Source organism: Dendrobates tinctorius, unplaced genomic scaffold (assembly GCF_039654945.1).
Source record: "Dendrobates tinctorius isolate UK_male_01 unplaced genomic scaffold, ASM3965494v1 ptg000082l, whole genome shotgun sequence".
Lineage (NCBI taxonomy): Eukaryota > Metazoa > Chordata > Amphibia > Anura > Dendrobatidae > Dendrobates > Dendrobates tinctorius.
Window position 1 is genome coordinate 5,742,867 of NW_027361750.1, and position 17,341 is coordinate 5,760,207.

Consider the following 17,341-nt stretch of genomic DNA (forward strand, 5'->3'; position numbering starts at 1 on the left):
CATCTGAATGACTCCATCCCAGGGAGGTAACTAATACTGAACAGCAGAGAACGCAGCAAATGACATTAGCAGAAGTGATGAATCTGGAGAAATAAAACTCTGACTACTCAACAACTTTACCAGTCTCCTTCATGGAGGCAGGGTCACTAGTAGGAAGAAGGGCTGCACTGGGACCCATGCTGCTGACACCGTCCTGACACCCATGCCTCCTGTTAGCCCTGTGCTCTGAGACTGTGCAGAGAGGGCATTGTTGGCACATTCTACTTCCCAAGGTTTCTGCTCTCTTTCCTGCCATTCATTGGAGGATGAAGGAGGGGACAACACTGGAGCAGAGGGTGGGTGATGGGGGCTGGTTCCAGGATGAAGGGGCTGGAGTCACATTGGAGACAATCTTTTGATTAATGTCCAACTTACTTGCTCTGCTCCCAAAGCACTGACTGGAAATCTGCAGGCACAGAGGAACTTTTCTCTGTTCCATCTGGATTGATTAGATTTTATCAGAGCAAGATGAGCCTGAATGTGAAGGAGGCAGCTCACTGTTAGACCAGGAGGATCTAACTTTGGAGAACTTTTCTGCATTGAGTGAAGTGATCACTGGAGGATCAGCACCGAGTCCAGGGATATAACATGACAGAAGAACATAGACCTGATGGAAAGGTGGAGAGCAGCAAAGACCTGGAGAGGCAGCTTCGTCTCAGGGTGTGTGTTCTCAGCGAACTTCTCAAGACTGAGAGGGACTATGTGGGGACCTTGGAGTTTCTTGTCTCGGTGAGTTGTGTGATGGGGACATGGGGGAGGGGATGTCTTCTATCACTGCTCAGTCAGCCTGAGTAACAGGATTATTGGAAAGCCCCATACAAACCTCAACAATAGGTATAGACTGGGCAGAAGAAATGTCTCCAGTGCAGGCAGGGATCATTAGATTAGGGATATTATGCAGGACTAAAACAAAGGTTAATACTATCTGTCCATCCAGAAAAAGGAAAAAAACAGCACTAGATGTATATAGTCAAAGAGCAAAGCTTCCCAGAATCCCAGGCATAAGCCTAATAGTAGCAACCAAAATGGAAGCAGCACTTAAAAAATAGTGCAAATTATAGGACTTTAATGGCCCATGTGGTGACGTTTCGGTCCATAAAGTGAAAGCTTCTCCAGAGAAAGTTCACACTATGAACCAAAACATTGCCACATAATTTGCACTACTGTTGGAGTTCTGCTTCCATTCTATTTATCTACAGCATCTCACATTGTAGGTAGCCTAGTCCATCTGATTATCTATAGCATCTCACATTGTAGGTAGCCTAGTCCATCTGATTATAGTATCTCACATTGTAGGTAGCCTAGTCCATCTGATTATCTATAGTATCTCACATTGTAGGTAGCCTAGTCCATCTGATTATCTATAGTATCTCACGTTGTAGGTACCCTAGTCCATTTAATTATCTACAGTATCTCATGTTGTAGGTAGTCAAGTCCATCTAATTACAATCAAATCAATCAATCAAATTGATTATCGCCAAGTACATATTACATATATACAAGGAATTCTTTGTGGCAAAGAGGCAACATAATATATAACAACAACAGATACAACAAGTAACATCTAACAAGACAGATACAGTATATAGTCTACACATGACGATTTAATTATCTACAGTATCTCATGTTGTAGGTAGCCTAGTCCATCTAATTACAGTATCTCATGTTGTAGGTAGTCTAGTCCATCTAATTATCTACAGTATCTCATGTTGTAGGTAGCCTAGTCCTTCTAATTATCTATAGTATCTCACGTTGTAGGTAGCCTAGTCCATCTAATTATCTACAGTATCTCACGTTGTAGGTAGCCTAGTCCATCTAATTATCTATAGTATCTCACATTGTAGGTAGCCTAGTCCATCTAATTATCTACAGTATCTCACGTTGTAGGTAGCCTAGTCCATCTAATTATCTACAGTATCTCACATTGTAGGTAGCCTAGTCCATCTAATTATCTACAGTATCTCACGTTGTAGGTAGCCTAGTCCATCTAATTATCTACAGTATCTCACGTTGTAGGTAGCCTAATCCATCTAATTATCTATAGTATCTCACATTGTAGGTAGACTAGTTATATAGACCTTTAAAAAAACTTTGCAGAACTGGCACAAAGTAATAATATACATACACCAACAAAATAAATACCAGGTGGCCCAAAAGTAGGTGTACAGGTGAATCAGTTAAATTTTTCACAAGAGATGGACAAACATACTGTCTGACACACAACAAAAGAAGAATATTTGCATTTTATCACAATGTTTATTACATTTACATTTGTTTCACGCTGTTTAATCTCATAAACTCTATTATTGTTGCAAAATTCCTTGAACTTGTCTAGTACACTGTGGCCCATGGTACGACACATATTCCAGTCGGCATCAATATCCAAGATGAACTTTCTTAATTCATCTGTGATTTTCTATCAAGCACCATATTACTTACTGCCTCCCTACAAAAGAAGTTCATAGGTGTTGTCGGATGTGTCACTGTGTACCTATAAAATTTCCTAGAATTTCAATGTGCACCTACTTTTGGGCCACCCGATTATATGCACCACAGCTCCATAAATTGTGTCCCTTCTGCGAGCTGACCATCCCCGGGTGTAGATCATGTCTGTTTTGTGTGGGTCAATCATGGAATTGATGCTTCTGATAACTGGTATGTGATATTTAGACTTGCCCATATCCAAAAATGATTCTGATTGTATTTGGCATCATCTCATTATTTATTCCGGATGTACAGGATGAGTCTCCATTCACATTACCTTCCATTGATTATTCTGTAGCAATTTATACTGGAGATACAGTAACTTCTGCTAAAGCATCTATCACCTATCAATAGCATCTATCACCTTGTAAATGGAGCAGTACACAGTACATTACATTCATAGCATATGGGAGAGGTAGTAAGGCTTGGACTGGCCCATAGGGGAATCCCCCGGTGGGCCCCTGTGTAGATCTTGGCCACCAAACCCATTTTATGGGCAGTACTTGGTATAATTCTCTTAATTCACTCTGTACAGAAAAAACAGCATCTCATCATTCATTATCCACACTACCCAGTTTATTATTATATAGAGATATAGGTAAATTTGTGAACAAGGGTAGTGTAATATTTGTATGCAGGTGAAAAGTGGGCCTCCCAAGGTCAATGTTACTGGTGGGCCCTTGGCATTCACTGGAGGTAGTCACACAGAACAGGTACCAACCTTCAAGAAACAATTGGAGTAAATAGAGAGGTGGTCACCTATACGCAGTGTGCAGGGTCAAGGGGTCATGCATAATGGGCTATGGGACTTCTCAGTATTCAACCCCTTGGCTCTACTTTTATCACCACTCATGTATGCCAGCTCCGCATGAATCTAGATGATCAAGTTATGGATTCCCACCAAAGATCTAAAACAGTTTTACTTCTCAGTTAGTAAAAAAAAAATATGAAAAAGTGGACAAGGTTCGAGAAACCTTTGAGCCAGACAGTCAGTGCTCCTAGAAGTTTATTTTTGCCTCTCCACTCTATGAGCTATTTTCTACAGATGCCCATAAAACTTATTACTGCTGCTGATCAGCTGAAAGTTATGATAACTCCTGGAATTGACCCAACTTAACATTTTGGATTTCCTTGACTTCAGTATTACGCGCTATGTAATGAGGAGCGGGGACGGACAGTGAGGAGACACCAGGCAGTCCTTTAATTGTTCATAGACAGAATAGCAGGGGATAATATAACAGATCTCCAGCTTTCACCTTTTGTGGTTCCTTTTCAACCCGATTGTTTTATGGACTGAGAATGTGTTGTGGTGCCATGTCCCCTGTAACACAAAGCACACAGTGCCCAATTGTGCCGAGGAGAATAAAGAGACAGTGTGAAGGCTGTGGTACATGCATGCCTGGGCATAGGCTCATCCTGGACACTTCTGTAAGAGGGGCAATAAAAAGGATGGAAATATATACAGTACGTCTCAATAGAGCTATTCCTGCTCAAAAGATCCCGAGTCTACTTCCCTCTCAAATCTACAAATCATAAGATTTATGGAAATGCTTACAATGCCATTGAGTTTGCACTGGTAATAGTTTATTTTGAACAGAAAAAAAGAATACTTTTTCACACTAACAGGGATGTCAGCAGATACCTTAATTCCAGCAATGTGTCACTTACTGGGCTGTTTCAATAAGATTAGTGTTTTATCAGCAGGAGATTATCTACAGGACTAGGTGTCCTGTGTGTCCTGGTGCAATCATGTTCATACCACTGAGCTCTGCTAGATCTGTAGTGTAGAAAACTGTGATTGTGTCCCAACTACTGCAGCCAGTAAAAAAAGTGACACATCACTGGAATCCTGGTCTCTGTCTCTATGTCATACTGTCATAAGATTACATAGCAAGAGTCAGCACAGATGCCCTCTAAATGACATGGTTGGGTGTCTCAGGTGTTGCCTCTACATACGGTTTTGAGTCTTCATGGAATTGGAAGCTCAAGATTATTAAGGCCCCCCATACACAACTGACTAAAGTCAACAGAACCAGCAGATATTGGCGGGATTGGCTGACAGTCTAATGTGTAAGGGGGTATCCTGATTGTCTCTTAATAGACAATGACATGCTGGAAAAGGACCTGGTCTGTTAGATTTCCAATGGCCAATCCTTTTATTCTCCATCCAGATAAGCCTCTGCCAGAGAAGTCTGGCAGTGGCTCTCTCATACAGGACACAGGAGCATTTGATTTAGCCGAATGTTTCTGTGTATGTAGATTTTTGGAGAGATGGTTGTCGGCTGAACAATCATTCAGCTGAAATCTACATAATGTGTATGGGGGCTTTAAAGAGGACCAGTCACCAGGTCGAAAGTGGCTTTTTTTTGCTCTTATTGTATTACTGCGGCTCCCATGAGTATTCGGTTACTATTTTGTGTTTTTAAATCTGCTGTATTATTCCAGAGATGAGGGCCATTTTATTGAGTGCTATTCTTTCTGGACTTTACCAAGGGGATGTTGCACGCATGGTATAATAACAGAACATCCTAAAGACAAACCCTCCCCCAGAAAATCATGTAAGGCGCACTCACTTAGTGAAAACAATAAAAATGATCAATAAATAAAAAGGCCAATGTCTTTCCCATTACTGAGGTAGGAGATGTCAGTGCTGCTGATGAGATTCTATGGAGGAAGGAGGAGCTAGAGACAAAGCTCCACCCTCCTCCCCTCCCCCTCCTCTCTACATAGATTTTACCTCAGAATTAAGAATTTTGATAATGACGGATCACTTCAGGAAGAGAGAGAAGCAGATTCCTGTCAGAAGATTTATTACAAAGTTGCTTATTTTTATGGGTACAATTGATTTATGAAATAAAATGAAATCGACGGTTACTTATTAACCACTTCACCCCGAAGCCTGTTTTCATCTTCTCCTGACCAGGCCAATTTTTCCACTTCCGACCAGCGTCATTTTATGAGGTATGAACTCTGGAACACTTCAACATACTCCACTGATTCTGAGACTGTTTTTTGGTGACATACTGTACTTCATGTTAGTGGTAAATTTTGGTCAATATGATTTGCATTTATTTATGAAAATATCGAGAATTTAACAAAAAAGTGTGAAGGTTTTGCAATTTTCAAAGTTTGAATTTTCATTCCCTTAAACCAGGAAGTTATACCACACAAAATAGTTAATAAATAACACTTCCCACATGTCTACTCTACATCTGTATCATTTTTGATTTATTATTATTTTCGTTAGGAAGTTTGAAGGTATAAAAGTTTATCAGCAATTTCTGATTTTTCCAGCAAGATTTATAAAACCAATATTTTTTTAGGGACCACATCACTTTTGAAGTGACAGTACAAAGACTTTCTAATGACCTTGTTACCCTTAAGGGCCTGTCACACTAAGCGATGTCGCTAGCAATATCGCTATAACATCACTGGTTTTTGTGACGTTATAGCGATATTGCTGGCGATATCACTATGTCTGATACTTACCTCCAACCGGCTCCCCCGCTGGTTATTGCTGATCGCGCGAGAACGTCCTGGACCGTTTCTCGTCGTCAGCTTCCTGCTGGGCTTCCTGTGGAGAGACGACTGACGAGCATGTATGCAGGCGGGAGGACATCAGGATCGCCTAGTGTGACAGGTAAGTAGCGACCCCCGTCCCCAGCGATGTCGCTGGTGAGATCTGCCTGTGTGGTAGCTCACTAGCGACCACTTAGCGATGTACCAGCGATCCTGACCGCGTCATATCACTGGTCGGGATCGCTGGTACATCGCTAAGTGTGACAGTACCCTTAGACCTGTGACGGGGACAAGGGGGCATCCTCTACGTCTGGAGGAAAAATGGTTTAAGCATACTCACAGACGAGGATTCTTTACTGTACGAGCAGTGAGACTATGGAACTCTCTGCCATATGATGTTGTAATAAGTGATTCCTTACTAAAATTTAAGAAGGGACTGGATGCCTTTCTTGAAAAGTATAATATTACAGGGTATATACACTAGTTTCCTTGATGTTGCGTTGATCCAGGGAGCTAGTCTGATTGCCGTATGTGGAGTCGGGAAGGAATTTTTTCCCCAATGTGAAGCCTACTGTTTGCCACATGGGTTTTTTTTTTTGCCTTCCTCTGGATCAACATGTTAGGGCAAGATAGGATATGGGTTGAACTAGATAGACTTAAGTCCCTGTCACACTAAGCGATATCATTAGCAATAACGCTGTAACGGTACTGATTTTGTGACGTAGCAGTGATATTGCTAGCGATATTGCTATGTGTGATACTTACCTCCGACCGGCTCCCCCGCTGGTTATCGCTGATCGTGCGAGAACGTCCTGGACTGTTTCTCGTCGTCAGCTTCCTGTGGCGCCAACGAGCGACTCATGGATGCGGGCGGGAGGACGTCAGGATCGCCTCGTATGACAGGTAAGTAGCGACCGCCGACTGCTGCTATGTCGCTGGTGAGATCTGCCTGTGTGGCAGCTCACTAGCGACCACTTAGCGATGCACCAGTGATCCTGACCGCGTCATATCGCTGGTCGGAATCACTGGTGCATCGCTAAGTGTGTCAGTACCTTTAAAGTCTTCCTTCAACCTTAATTACTATGTTACTGATACTTTAAGGGGCCTACCTGACAGGAAATATCCAATTCAATAAGTTGATTAACCCTCAAGGGGCTTCACAAGAATTAAAGCAATGTGGAAGAAAAAAATGAAAATTTTACTTTTTCCCCACAAAAATATTGCATTAGTTCCAAATGTTTCATTTTCAAAAGGGCAACGGGAGAAAATAGACAGTACAATTTGTTTTTCAGTTTCTCCTGAGTACACCAATACCTCATATATGGTGGAAAACTACTGTTTGTGTGAATGGCAGGGTTTGGAATGGAAGGAGCAACATTTGACTTTTCAAGTGCAAAATTGAAACAGATAGCGGACGACATGTCAAGTTTCTAGAGCCCCTCATGTGCCTAAAAAGTGGAAACACCACACAAGTGACCCCATGTTAGAAATTACAACCCTCAAAGAACTTATCTAAAGGTGTGGTGAGCACCTTGAACTCTTAGGTTCAATAAAATGTTGCTTTAGCCCCCAAATTTTTCCTTTTCTCAAGGGTAACAGGAGAAAATGGACCTCAAAACTTGCTGTGTAATTTCTCCTGCGATACCCCATATGTGGTGAAAAAGTACTGTTTGGGCACACGACAGGTTTCGGAAGGGAAGGAGTACCAATTGAATTCTGGAGCACAATTTTGGCTGAAATAGATAGTGGATGCAATGTCACATTTGAAGAAAAGAACCCCTGATATGCTAGAACAGCAGAAATCCCCACTAGTGACCTCATTTTGGAAACCACCTCTTGAGTGATTCATCTCCGGGTTTAGTTATCATTTTTAACCCTCAGGCGATTCACAGAATTGTATAACATTGGGCCGACTCTATGGAAAACCACCATTTTTCCACTAAAATTTTGCTTTGGCCCCAAGTTTGCAATTTTCAAAAAGGATAATAGGAGAAAATGAATGGTACAATTTCTCCTAAGTACACCAATACCCCATATGTGCTCAAACCTACTTTTGACATGTGAGGGAGGGCCAGGGCCATAGTCATGGCCGAGGAGAATGGTGTATCTGTGCCCTGGCCTCCCATCACATGAAAACAGTGTCCATTACTCTGCATACCTGTGGCTTCACTTGCGCCGTCGGGGTCCTCTCTGCGTTCCTGAAGGCTCCCTATAGATGGTTCCGCATAGATAGAAACACAGTCCATTTCAACTTTCAAATGAACAACTTTTCTGGTTTCTTTACACAGCACATCCATATCCTTCACAGCATTAACAACAGAGACCACACTGCACATTTCTTCCTCTTTCCCTGCACTTCTCTCTCTGTCACACAGCATGTGCCCGCATCAGGCCGTATCATATGGTTCCTCAGCGTCCTCCCTGTTCAGCTCTGCTACGGTTAGATGTGCCCTAATCTGTTTCACCCCAGACATAGGAATATCAGCCTCCAAAGCCAGTTGCCACAAGGTGAGTGACCGGCCCTTCTGTACTGTCTCCTGCAGTGATGCAGCACCCTCCCGGTCCAAACTCACTGCATCTGGGGGATCCCTCACCCGTTTTGCCTTGGATCTGAGGGCATCAGCCCATGTGATAAGTTGCCACATTATGAAGCCACCTGCATCACTGTACTGTCGTGGCCTTCCTTCAACCTCTGTACCTTCACTGCTGCTAGGCTGTACTTTTGCCCCACTGGCCCTGGATGGCTGAGCTCTTCCCTTGAACATTGCGGGGTTGCTGTGCTGTCCAGGGCATTAAGCCCTTCTAGACTATCTGGGCACCCCTTGCCCTTCAGACTGAATTCAGGAAATGTTTCTGGCTTACCACACAGCAGACCCCTCCTACATTAACTATTTACCATGTGGAACTCCTATGCTGATTTCCTACTATACTATGTACAGTCCAATGATCTCTATACCCCCTTCTAGTGGCTGAACTAAGCACTACACTTTCCCTATGGTAAAACAATATACATTGTGCAGCAGCAGCTAGAATACTATACAAATATACACGTGTCACATATAATATAACATACACAGTACTAGATAACGATATGCAGATGGTAAAAGGGTGAGCAGCACAAGGTCCCGGTACACCCCTTTCAGATGCACAGTGCAAAGCTCAGAAGGGAAGAAGCGCCATACTGGAGTTCTGTTTTTGTTGCAGTGGTTTGAGGAGTGGGAATGAATGCTATTTGACTTTTAGAGAACAAATTATTGTAGAATAGTTTGGCAACTCCATATACAGAGCCCCTAAGTGCTATAAAAGCAGAATCCTCCTGAAGTGACCCCATTTTGGAAATTATACACCTTTGGGAATTTATCGACAGGTGTAGTGACGATTATGACTCCATGGGTGTTTTGTGCCTAGCTCGTGCTTCTGGAGACATGGACCCTGTAAATTAAGCGGGCTCAAACCGCTATAGAAAATGCCAAACATATGGACGTTAAATGTGGTTTAGGCACATTGAGGCTCAGAAGAGAGGGGGCATTTGCATTTGGAATCACAGAATTTTTTTAGTGGGCTAGCAGCTATAGCGCTTTTCCAGAGCCTTTGTGCTACCAGTAATGGTGAAGCCCCCTGTATTTTCATTAACAGATGACGGACCTCCGAATGAAGTGATTCAGATTAAATCCCTGAGGGATCCTTTCACTATAATGAGGCAGCAGAGTTACTCTGGACTCTGTCTGGCCTCTATTCAGCAGTGTCCTTCTCAAAAGTGCACAAAAATGTGACCAACCGCACTTTTATGCATACTTAAAAAGAAGGACACCGCCAGATCACAGGCTGGACAAGGCCTACAGTGCCTCCATCTGCCTCATTATAGGGAATATTCTGCCAGAGGTTCCATCTCAATCATGTGTAAGCACTCAGCATAGAATGCAGAATAAATGGAGGCAGAACAAACAAACCAACATCAGGTCAAGAATTTGTTCCAATTATTTTTTACAAAGTTCCTCGTGCTGTATAAGTGATTGGACTATTTTATTCCTCGGTTCAGTGCGATTACAGCGATACCAGATTTATATCGGGTTTTTATGTTTGGCAGCTGTCACACACTATAAAAAGCTTTTTTTTTCAAAAAAAGTTTTTGCATCGCCATATTTTGAGAGCTATAATTTTTCTATATTTTTGCCGACAAAGTTATGTGAGGGCTTTTTTTTTGGAGGATGAATTGATGTATTGGTACCATTTTTGAGCACATAACATTTTTTGATCTCTTTCTTTTCTGATTTTTGGGAGGCAGAATGAAAAAAAGCCATCAATTTGGGACTTATTTTTTGAGTTTTTTTATGCCATTGACTTTGTCCTAAAGGTGAAAAGACAGCTATTTTATAGAAAAATGAATTGATTTTGCATCAGTGTATTCTGAGAGCTATACCTTTTTTTATTTCTCCGCTGATGGAGCTGTATGGTAGCTTGTTTTTTGTGGGTCATTTACACCAGTTTTGTTTACCTTCGACTTTTTTGATCGCGTTTCATTTCACTTTTTGTTTGGCTGTACGATGATAAAAGCATAGTTTTTTTGCCACTTTTTTTTCTTACGATGTTCACTGAAGGGATTAACTAGTGTGACAGTTTTTTAGCTCAGGTCATTCCGGATGCAGCAATACCAAATATGTGTACTTTTTTTGTAGTTACATAAATAAACATTTTTATTCACATAATTTTTTTTATTGTTTTATTTATTTTATGATATTTTTTACAATATTTTTACAATTTTTTAAAGTTTTTTTTAACTTTTTTTATCTAGTCCCTCTGTGGAAGTTTAACTTGACTCTGATAGCTTGTATAATGGATTGCATATTGCCGCACTGCAATACATTATAACTTTCCGTGATACACTGGCAAAAGCATTGTAGACCATGCTCCTGGAATAGTCTAAACAGCCTACCATAGCTGGAAGACTCGTAGGTCGTTATGATGACCTCGATTTGCCATGACAAAGATCGGGAGCCCCTGATGACGTTGTGAGAGTGCCAATCAGATGGTAGAGTTAGCCCCCTCCCTCTCCTAGCCTCCCAAATGCTAGGATCGATATTGATCACGGTATTTAGTGGGTTAAACCATACCTCCCAACTTTTGAAGAAGGGAAAGAGGGACAAAGGCTGTGGCGCGCGCAGCGTGCCGCCGCAAGTTTTAGGCCATGCCCCGACCAAACCCATTTCGCGACTAGTCACACCCATGTCCATGCTCAGTCGCACCCATTTAGCACTGCTGATCACACTGACAGCTATTAGGGGCATAGTGGCTAGCATTATGGGCACAGTGGCTGGTACTGTGGGCACACTGACTGGTACTAAGGAAAAGAAAGAAAGAAAAAAGAGAGAGAGAAAAAAGAAAATAGAGAGAGAAAGGGAAAGAAAGGAGAGCGAGAGAAAGAACAGAGAGAAAGAGGGGAAAGAAAGAACAGAGCGAAAGAAAGAACAGAGAGAGAAAGAAAGGAGACAAAGAAAGAACAGAGAAAAATAAAGAGGGGAAATAAAGAAAGAACAGAGAAAAAGAGAGAAAGAAAGAGAGAACACAGGGAGAAAAAAAGCAGGGACAGAAAAAAGAACAGAGAGAGAGAAAGAAAGAAGTGAAAGAAAAAAGAGAGAACAGAGAGAGAGAACAGATAGAGGGAAAGAAAGAGGGGAAAGAGAGAACAGAGAAAGAAAGAGGGGACAGAAAAAAAGAACAGAGGGAGAGCGAAAGAATGAAAGAGGGGAAAGAGAAAGAATAGAGAGAGAGAAAGAAAGAAAAAGAAAGAAAGAGGAAAAAAAAGAGAAAGAAAGAGGGGGAAAGAAAGAACAGAGTGATAGAGAGAGAAAGAGGGGAAGAAAGAACAGAGAGAGAAGGAAAGAGAAAGAAAGAAGGAAAAGAAAGAAAGAAAACAGAGAGAGAGAAAGAAAGAAAATAGAGAGAGAAAGAAAGGAGAGCGAGAGAGAAAGAACAGAGAGAAAGAGGGGAAAGAAAGAACAGAGCGAAAGAAAGAACAGAGAGAGAAAGAAAGGAGAGAGAGAAAGAAAGAAAGAACAGAGAAAAATAAAGAGGGGAAATAAAGAAAGAACAGAGAAAAAGAGAGAGAAAGAAAGAGAAAGAGAGAACACCGAGAGAAAAAAAGCAGGGACAGAAAAAAGAACAGAGAGAGAAAAAGAAAGAACAGAGAGAAAGAAAGAGGGGAAAGCGAGAACAGAGAGAATAAGAAAGAGGGGACAGAAAAAAGAACAGAGGGAGAGCAAAAGAATGAAAGAGGGGAAAGAGAAAGAATAGAGAGAGAAAGAAAAAGAATGAGAAAAAAAGAGAAAGAAAGAGAGGGGGAACGGAAGAACAGAGCGATAGAGAGAAAGAAAGAGGGGAAGAAAGAACAGAGAGAGAAAGAAAGAGAAAGAAAAAAAGAGAAAGAAAGAAAGAAGAGAGAGAGAAAGAAAGAGGGGAAAGAAAGAACATAGAGAGAGACTGAGAAAGAACAGAGGGAGAGAAAGAAAGAAGTACAGAAAGAAAGTACAGAGAGAAAGAAAGAAGGGAAAGAAAGAACAGAGAGAAAGAAAAAAGAAAGATTAGAGAGAGAAAGAGAGAACAGAGAGAGAGAAAGAAAACGAAAGGGAAAGACAGAACATAGAATGAGAAAGAAACAGAGAGAAAGAAAGAACAGAGAAATAAGAAACAGAGAGAGAGAAAGAAAGAAAGAAAGATACTATAGCAGCCCGAATCCCATTGAAGTGCCCACCTGAGCCTCCCGGTGCAGGACATACCATGATCCGCTCACATGGCCAGCATCCCTGATTCCAAGGTGATCCTGCTGTCCGCCATCTGAGGATGACACGGTGATGGATCTGAAGAATTCCTGGTTCCGTCACAATCTCCTCATGAAATTACCTCATTTCCAGTCAGCTTCCAGCACATCACTTCCGGTGGAACGTCATGTGTGAGTTTTAAAGTGCTCCTTGGGACTCTGCCATGTACTCCTGTGTCTGTGGGAAATGCCCACTTTGTATGCCTCGTACACACTTGGCTCCACTCCGTACATCTAGTACACATATGGCTCCACTCCGCACACACACGGCTCCGCATACCCCATACACACGCGGCTCCGCTCCGTACACCAAGTACACATGTGCCTCCACTCCGTACACCAAGTACACACACGACTCCGCTCCGTACACCTCGTACACGCGTGGCTCCACTCCATACACGCGCGGCTCCGCTCTGTACACCTCGTACACGCGTGGCTCCACTCCATACACCTCATACATGCGTGGCTCTGCTTCGTACACCTCGTACAAGCGTGGCTCCGCTCCGTACACCTCGTACAAGCATGGCTCCGCTCTGTACACCTCGTACACACGTGGCTCCGCTCCGTACACCTTGTACATGCACGGCTCCACTCCATACACACTCGATTCTGCTCCGTATGCCCTGCACACATGCGGCTCCTCTCTGTACACCCCATACATGCCCTGTTCCATTCTGTACACCTCGTACACATGCGGCTCCGCTCCGTACACATGCGGCTCCACTCCGTACACATGCGGCGCCACTCCGTACACCTCGTACACATGCGGTACCGCTCTCCACACCTTGTACACACGTGGGTCCGTACACCTTGTACACGCACACCTCCACTTTGTACACCTCATACACACGGGGCTCCGCTCTGTACACCTCATACACACGGGGCTCTGCTCTGTACACCTTGTACATGCGGGGCTCCACTCTGTACACCTCGTACAGGTGGCGCTTCGCTCCGTACACCTCGTACACGTGCAGGTCCGCTCCGTACACCTCGTACACACGCGGCTCGGCTCCGTACGCCTCGTACACGCGCGACTCCGCTCCGTACACCTCGTACATGTGCGGCTTCGCTCCATACACCTCGTACATGCGCGGCTCCGCTCCATACACCTTGTACACACGTGGCTCTGCTCCGTACACCTCGTACACACACAGCTCTGCTACATCCACACTGGAAACCTCTCATGACCCCACAAAGAAACTTTACCTCATCCAGCATGACAACCAGCACAGCAAACCAGACTCCTGCAGAGTGCAGACAGACATGGAGGCAGACACAGCCCCTGATCATGTGACCCCTGACTCCTCCCCTCTCACAGGTCCTGTGCGCACAGAACACACACACAGCCCAGCCACATCATTGCAGGCTGCAGTGCATCTATCTGGGACGGCGAGCATGGCGTCGGTGGATGGGGAGGGCGTTGCGTGGCGGCTCAGTGCAATGCTGGAAAAATTCCATCCCGGGCGGGATGCAGGAGGGGGGTGTCAAAAACGGGACTGTCCCGCGGGAATCGGGATGCTTGAGAGCTATGGTTAAACAGCCAGTTGTCTCTTAAGCCGAGCTTGCTGTGTCAGTCATGTGGGTAGAGCTCATGATCGCCATGACATACCTATACGTCAAAAGTAGTAAACCCATTCCCGACCATGACATACAGGTACGTCAAAGGTAGTGACAGATTTAAAAGAAATATCTCACACTGAATATGGTATCCAAGCTGACAGCAGAATGTAAGGCTATGTGCACACGTTGCGGATTCTGCTGCGTATCCGCAGCGTTTTTGGCTCTGTGGAACCGCAGCAGATTTAGCTGTGTTGTACAGAACCATTGTTTTCAATGGTAAAATTACAAACACTGTGCACAATGCTGCGGATTTTTCCACGCTGATTTGCTGCGGGTTCAAATCCGCAGCATGTCAATTCTTTGCGGAATCCGCAGCGGTTTCACACCTTCTCCATTGTAGAGGTGTGAAACCGCAGGGCTAAACCGCAGGTCAAAACCTGCGGATTTTTCCAAACCCGCGAGGAAAAATCCGCAGCACCTTTCACTATGTGTGCACATAGCCTTAGGGTACCGCTACACTTAGCGATGCACCAGCGATCCCGACAACGATATGGATCGCTGGTGCATCGCTAAGTGGTCGCTAGTGAACTGCCACACAGGCAGATCTCACCAGCGACATAGCAGGGGTCGGGGGTCGCTACTTACCTGTCAGATGCGGCTATCCTGGCGTCCTCCCGTCCGCGTCCACGCGTCGCACATCGGCGCCACAGGAAGCCCAGCAGGAAGCACCCGACGAGAAATGGTCCAGGACGTTCTCGCGCGATCAGACATAATCAGCAGGGGAGCCGGTCGGAGGTAAGTATCAGACATAGCGATATCGCTAGCAATATTGCTGCTACGTCACAAAATCGGTAACGTTACAGCGATATTGCTAGCGATATCGCTATGTGTAACGGGCCCTTTAGAGGCAGAAGATCTGAGCAGATTGATAAATAGATCTGTGGGAAAAGATTTAATCTTAAGCTCCATTGACACTTCGCAGTGCACAGCGTTAAATGATGGCCACCTGGCAATATGTTTGCTGAGCAGCAGTTGTTTGTGCACAGGCCATTCCCACTACAGATATGCACTCAACAGTCAGTAGTCGTTAATTCAATACAGATAGGCTACTATTGTTCTTAGCAGCACAGATCCTGTTTAGATGAGTGGATCAGTAAAATTCAGATCTACCTGTTTGTGTGTTTTTTTTCCCAGGAAAATCAATTTACAGAGATGTTATTCTTTGCAAATTTAACGTTCATTGTTATGCTTTGATGTCCTTCATCCAAGAAGTATAATTTTCTCCTTGCGGAGAATGACATGCTAAGCATGTCGAAGTGAGGAGACTTAAAGCCGCAATGCTCTTCTGGGAAATATGCTAATTATGCAAATTGTCTCTTCAGAGAGGAAGAGGACTAGAACTCTAGTGCCACCTATTGGAGGTAGCAATCCTAAAAGTCAATGTTGACCCTTTAACGAGCCTAGTTACATGACTTAGGATAAAAGAGTTCTAGTCCTCTTCCTCTCTGAAGAGACAATTTGCGTAATTGATGTCCTTCCACGCACTTAATGCCCTTTGCAAGAGCATCATATGACCACTTGATTTAAAACCACCTTATCCTAGAACACCTCCAATGTTCCAACATTTCCCTAAGAATCCATTAGTAATTGTGAGCTCTAAAAAGCAATAGTTTAATCACATACACTAATAAGCTGATTGTATACAATCAGCTTAATACAATTACGATACCTTGCCTACATGTGCACGACTGCGCAACCACACAGGGGCCCAAGATAGAGATTAATATTTTGTGAGAGTTACAGTTTCAACATTATTTAATCAGCCAGGAAATAGATGCAAATTCTTTCAGAATAAGTTGTCATGTTTGTATATGAGAAAAATCACAATTTCTGGCCATTACATGACTTTTATATTTGCATGTTTCATCAGTTTTTCCCTTAGCAGGCTCTCTCTCTAATTATCAGTTGTCTCCGAGCTAGTGGGTGATGACTACATCCTATGATGTCTCCCATACTCTGATCACACATGAATTCCAGCTTTCCTGTCTCTAGATAATGTGCAGAAGCATGGATTACATTATTCCTTAGTAACGAGTAGTGTATCTGTGATTCCAGCACTTCTGTGCCTATTGTCACTCACACCTCTTCCTTGTGGACAGATTAATTTGATCCCTCAGTGAGCTGGCAGGCTGTCTTTTCAGGACTTGGATGAATTATAGCAGTTTTGAGTGATCATTTCAGAAGAAAAGACATTTTTTCTCTCATAATATATATTGCAAAGTTTCTTATATTTGTTTACTGTATTAATTTATTCAGCGTTAGTATAAATGACATTGACCATTTAACAAGTACGAAAATATAAGGTTTTAAACTGAATGAATAATGTAGCTTACTATAAATACATTGTGTTTTTATAGTCAAGAGTCACATTCAGTCTAGCGCTTGTCTATGAAAGAACACCGTTATCTTCCATTAAAAGCAAAGAATGACGACTCTAATGGGTCCCTGACGTGTTTTTCTAAAGGACTGATATCGTTTAATTTGGAAGTCTTTTCAATGGTTCTGTACTATCACATTTCCCCTTTGGGACACTTCTAAGGCCGGAGTCACACTAACCTGCGCAAAATACGGTCCGTAGTTTACTTGCGTAATACGGATGAATGACCACTAAATAGTGCTCCGTAGGTCATCCGTAAGCAAGGTGAGGTCGCGTATTTTGCGCATGTCTGCATCCGTATGTAATCCGTATGGCATCCGTATGCAATCCGTATGGCGAGATTTTCTCGCAGCCTTGCAAAATGGACATTTAACGGTTTTGAGGCCTGCAAACAATTTAAATCATTAGCCTGCACCCTATTTAGACACTCAGAAACAGGTGGATGCCTACATTCTGTACATTTGTCACCTTGCTTTCACGAGGTGTGT

General features: G+C 43.2%; 1 protein-coding gene across 1 annotated transcript in view; it reads left to right on the forward strand.

Annotated features, from left to right (window-relative positions):
* The first annotated feature begins 365 nt into the window (after nucleotides 1–365).
* PREX2 (phosphatidylinositol-3,4,5-trisphosphate dependent Rac exchange factor 2) overlaps nucleotides 366–17,341 on the forward strand; it is a 597,424-nt gene continuing 580,448 nt past the window's right edge. Inside the window, exon 1 of the mRNA XM_073583857.1 lies at nucleotides 366–768. Within this exon, the coding sequence (XP_073439958.1) occupies nucleotides 628–768 (141 nt within the window). The 5' untranslated portion in view covers nucleotides 366–627. The remainder of the gene's footprint in view (nucleotides 769–17,341) is intronic.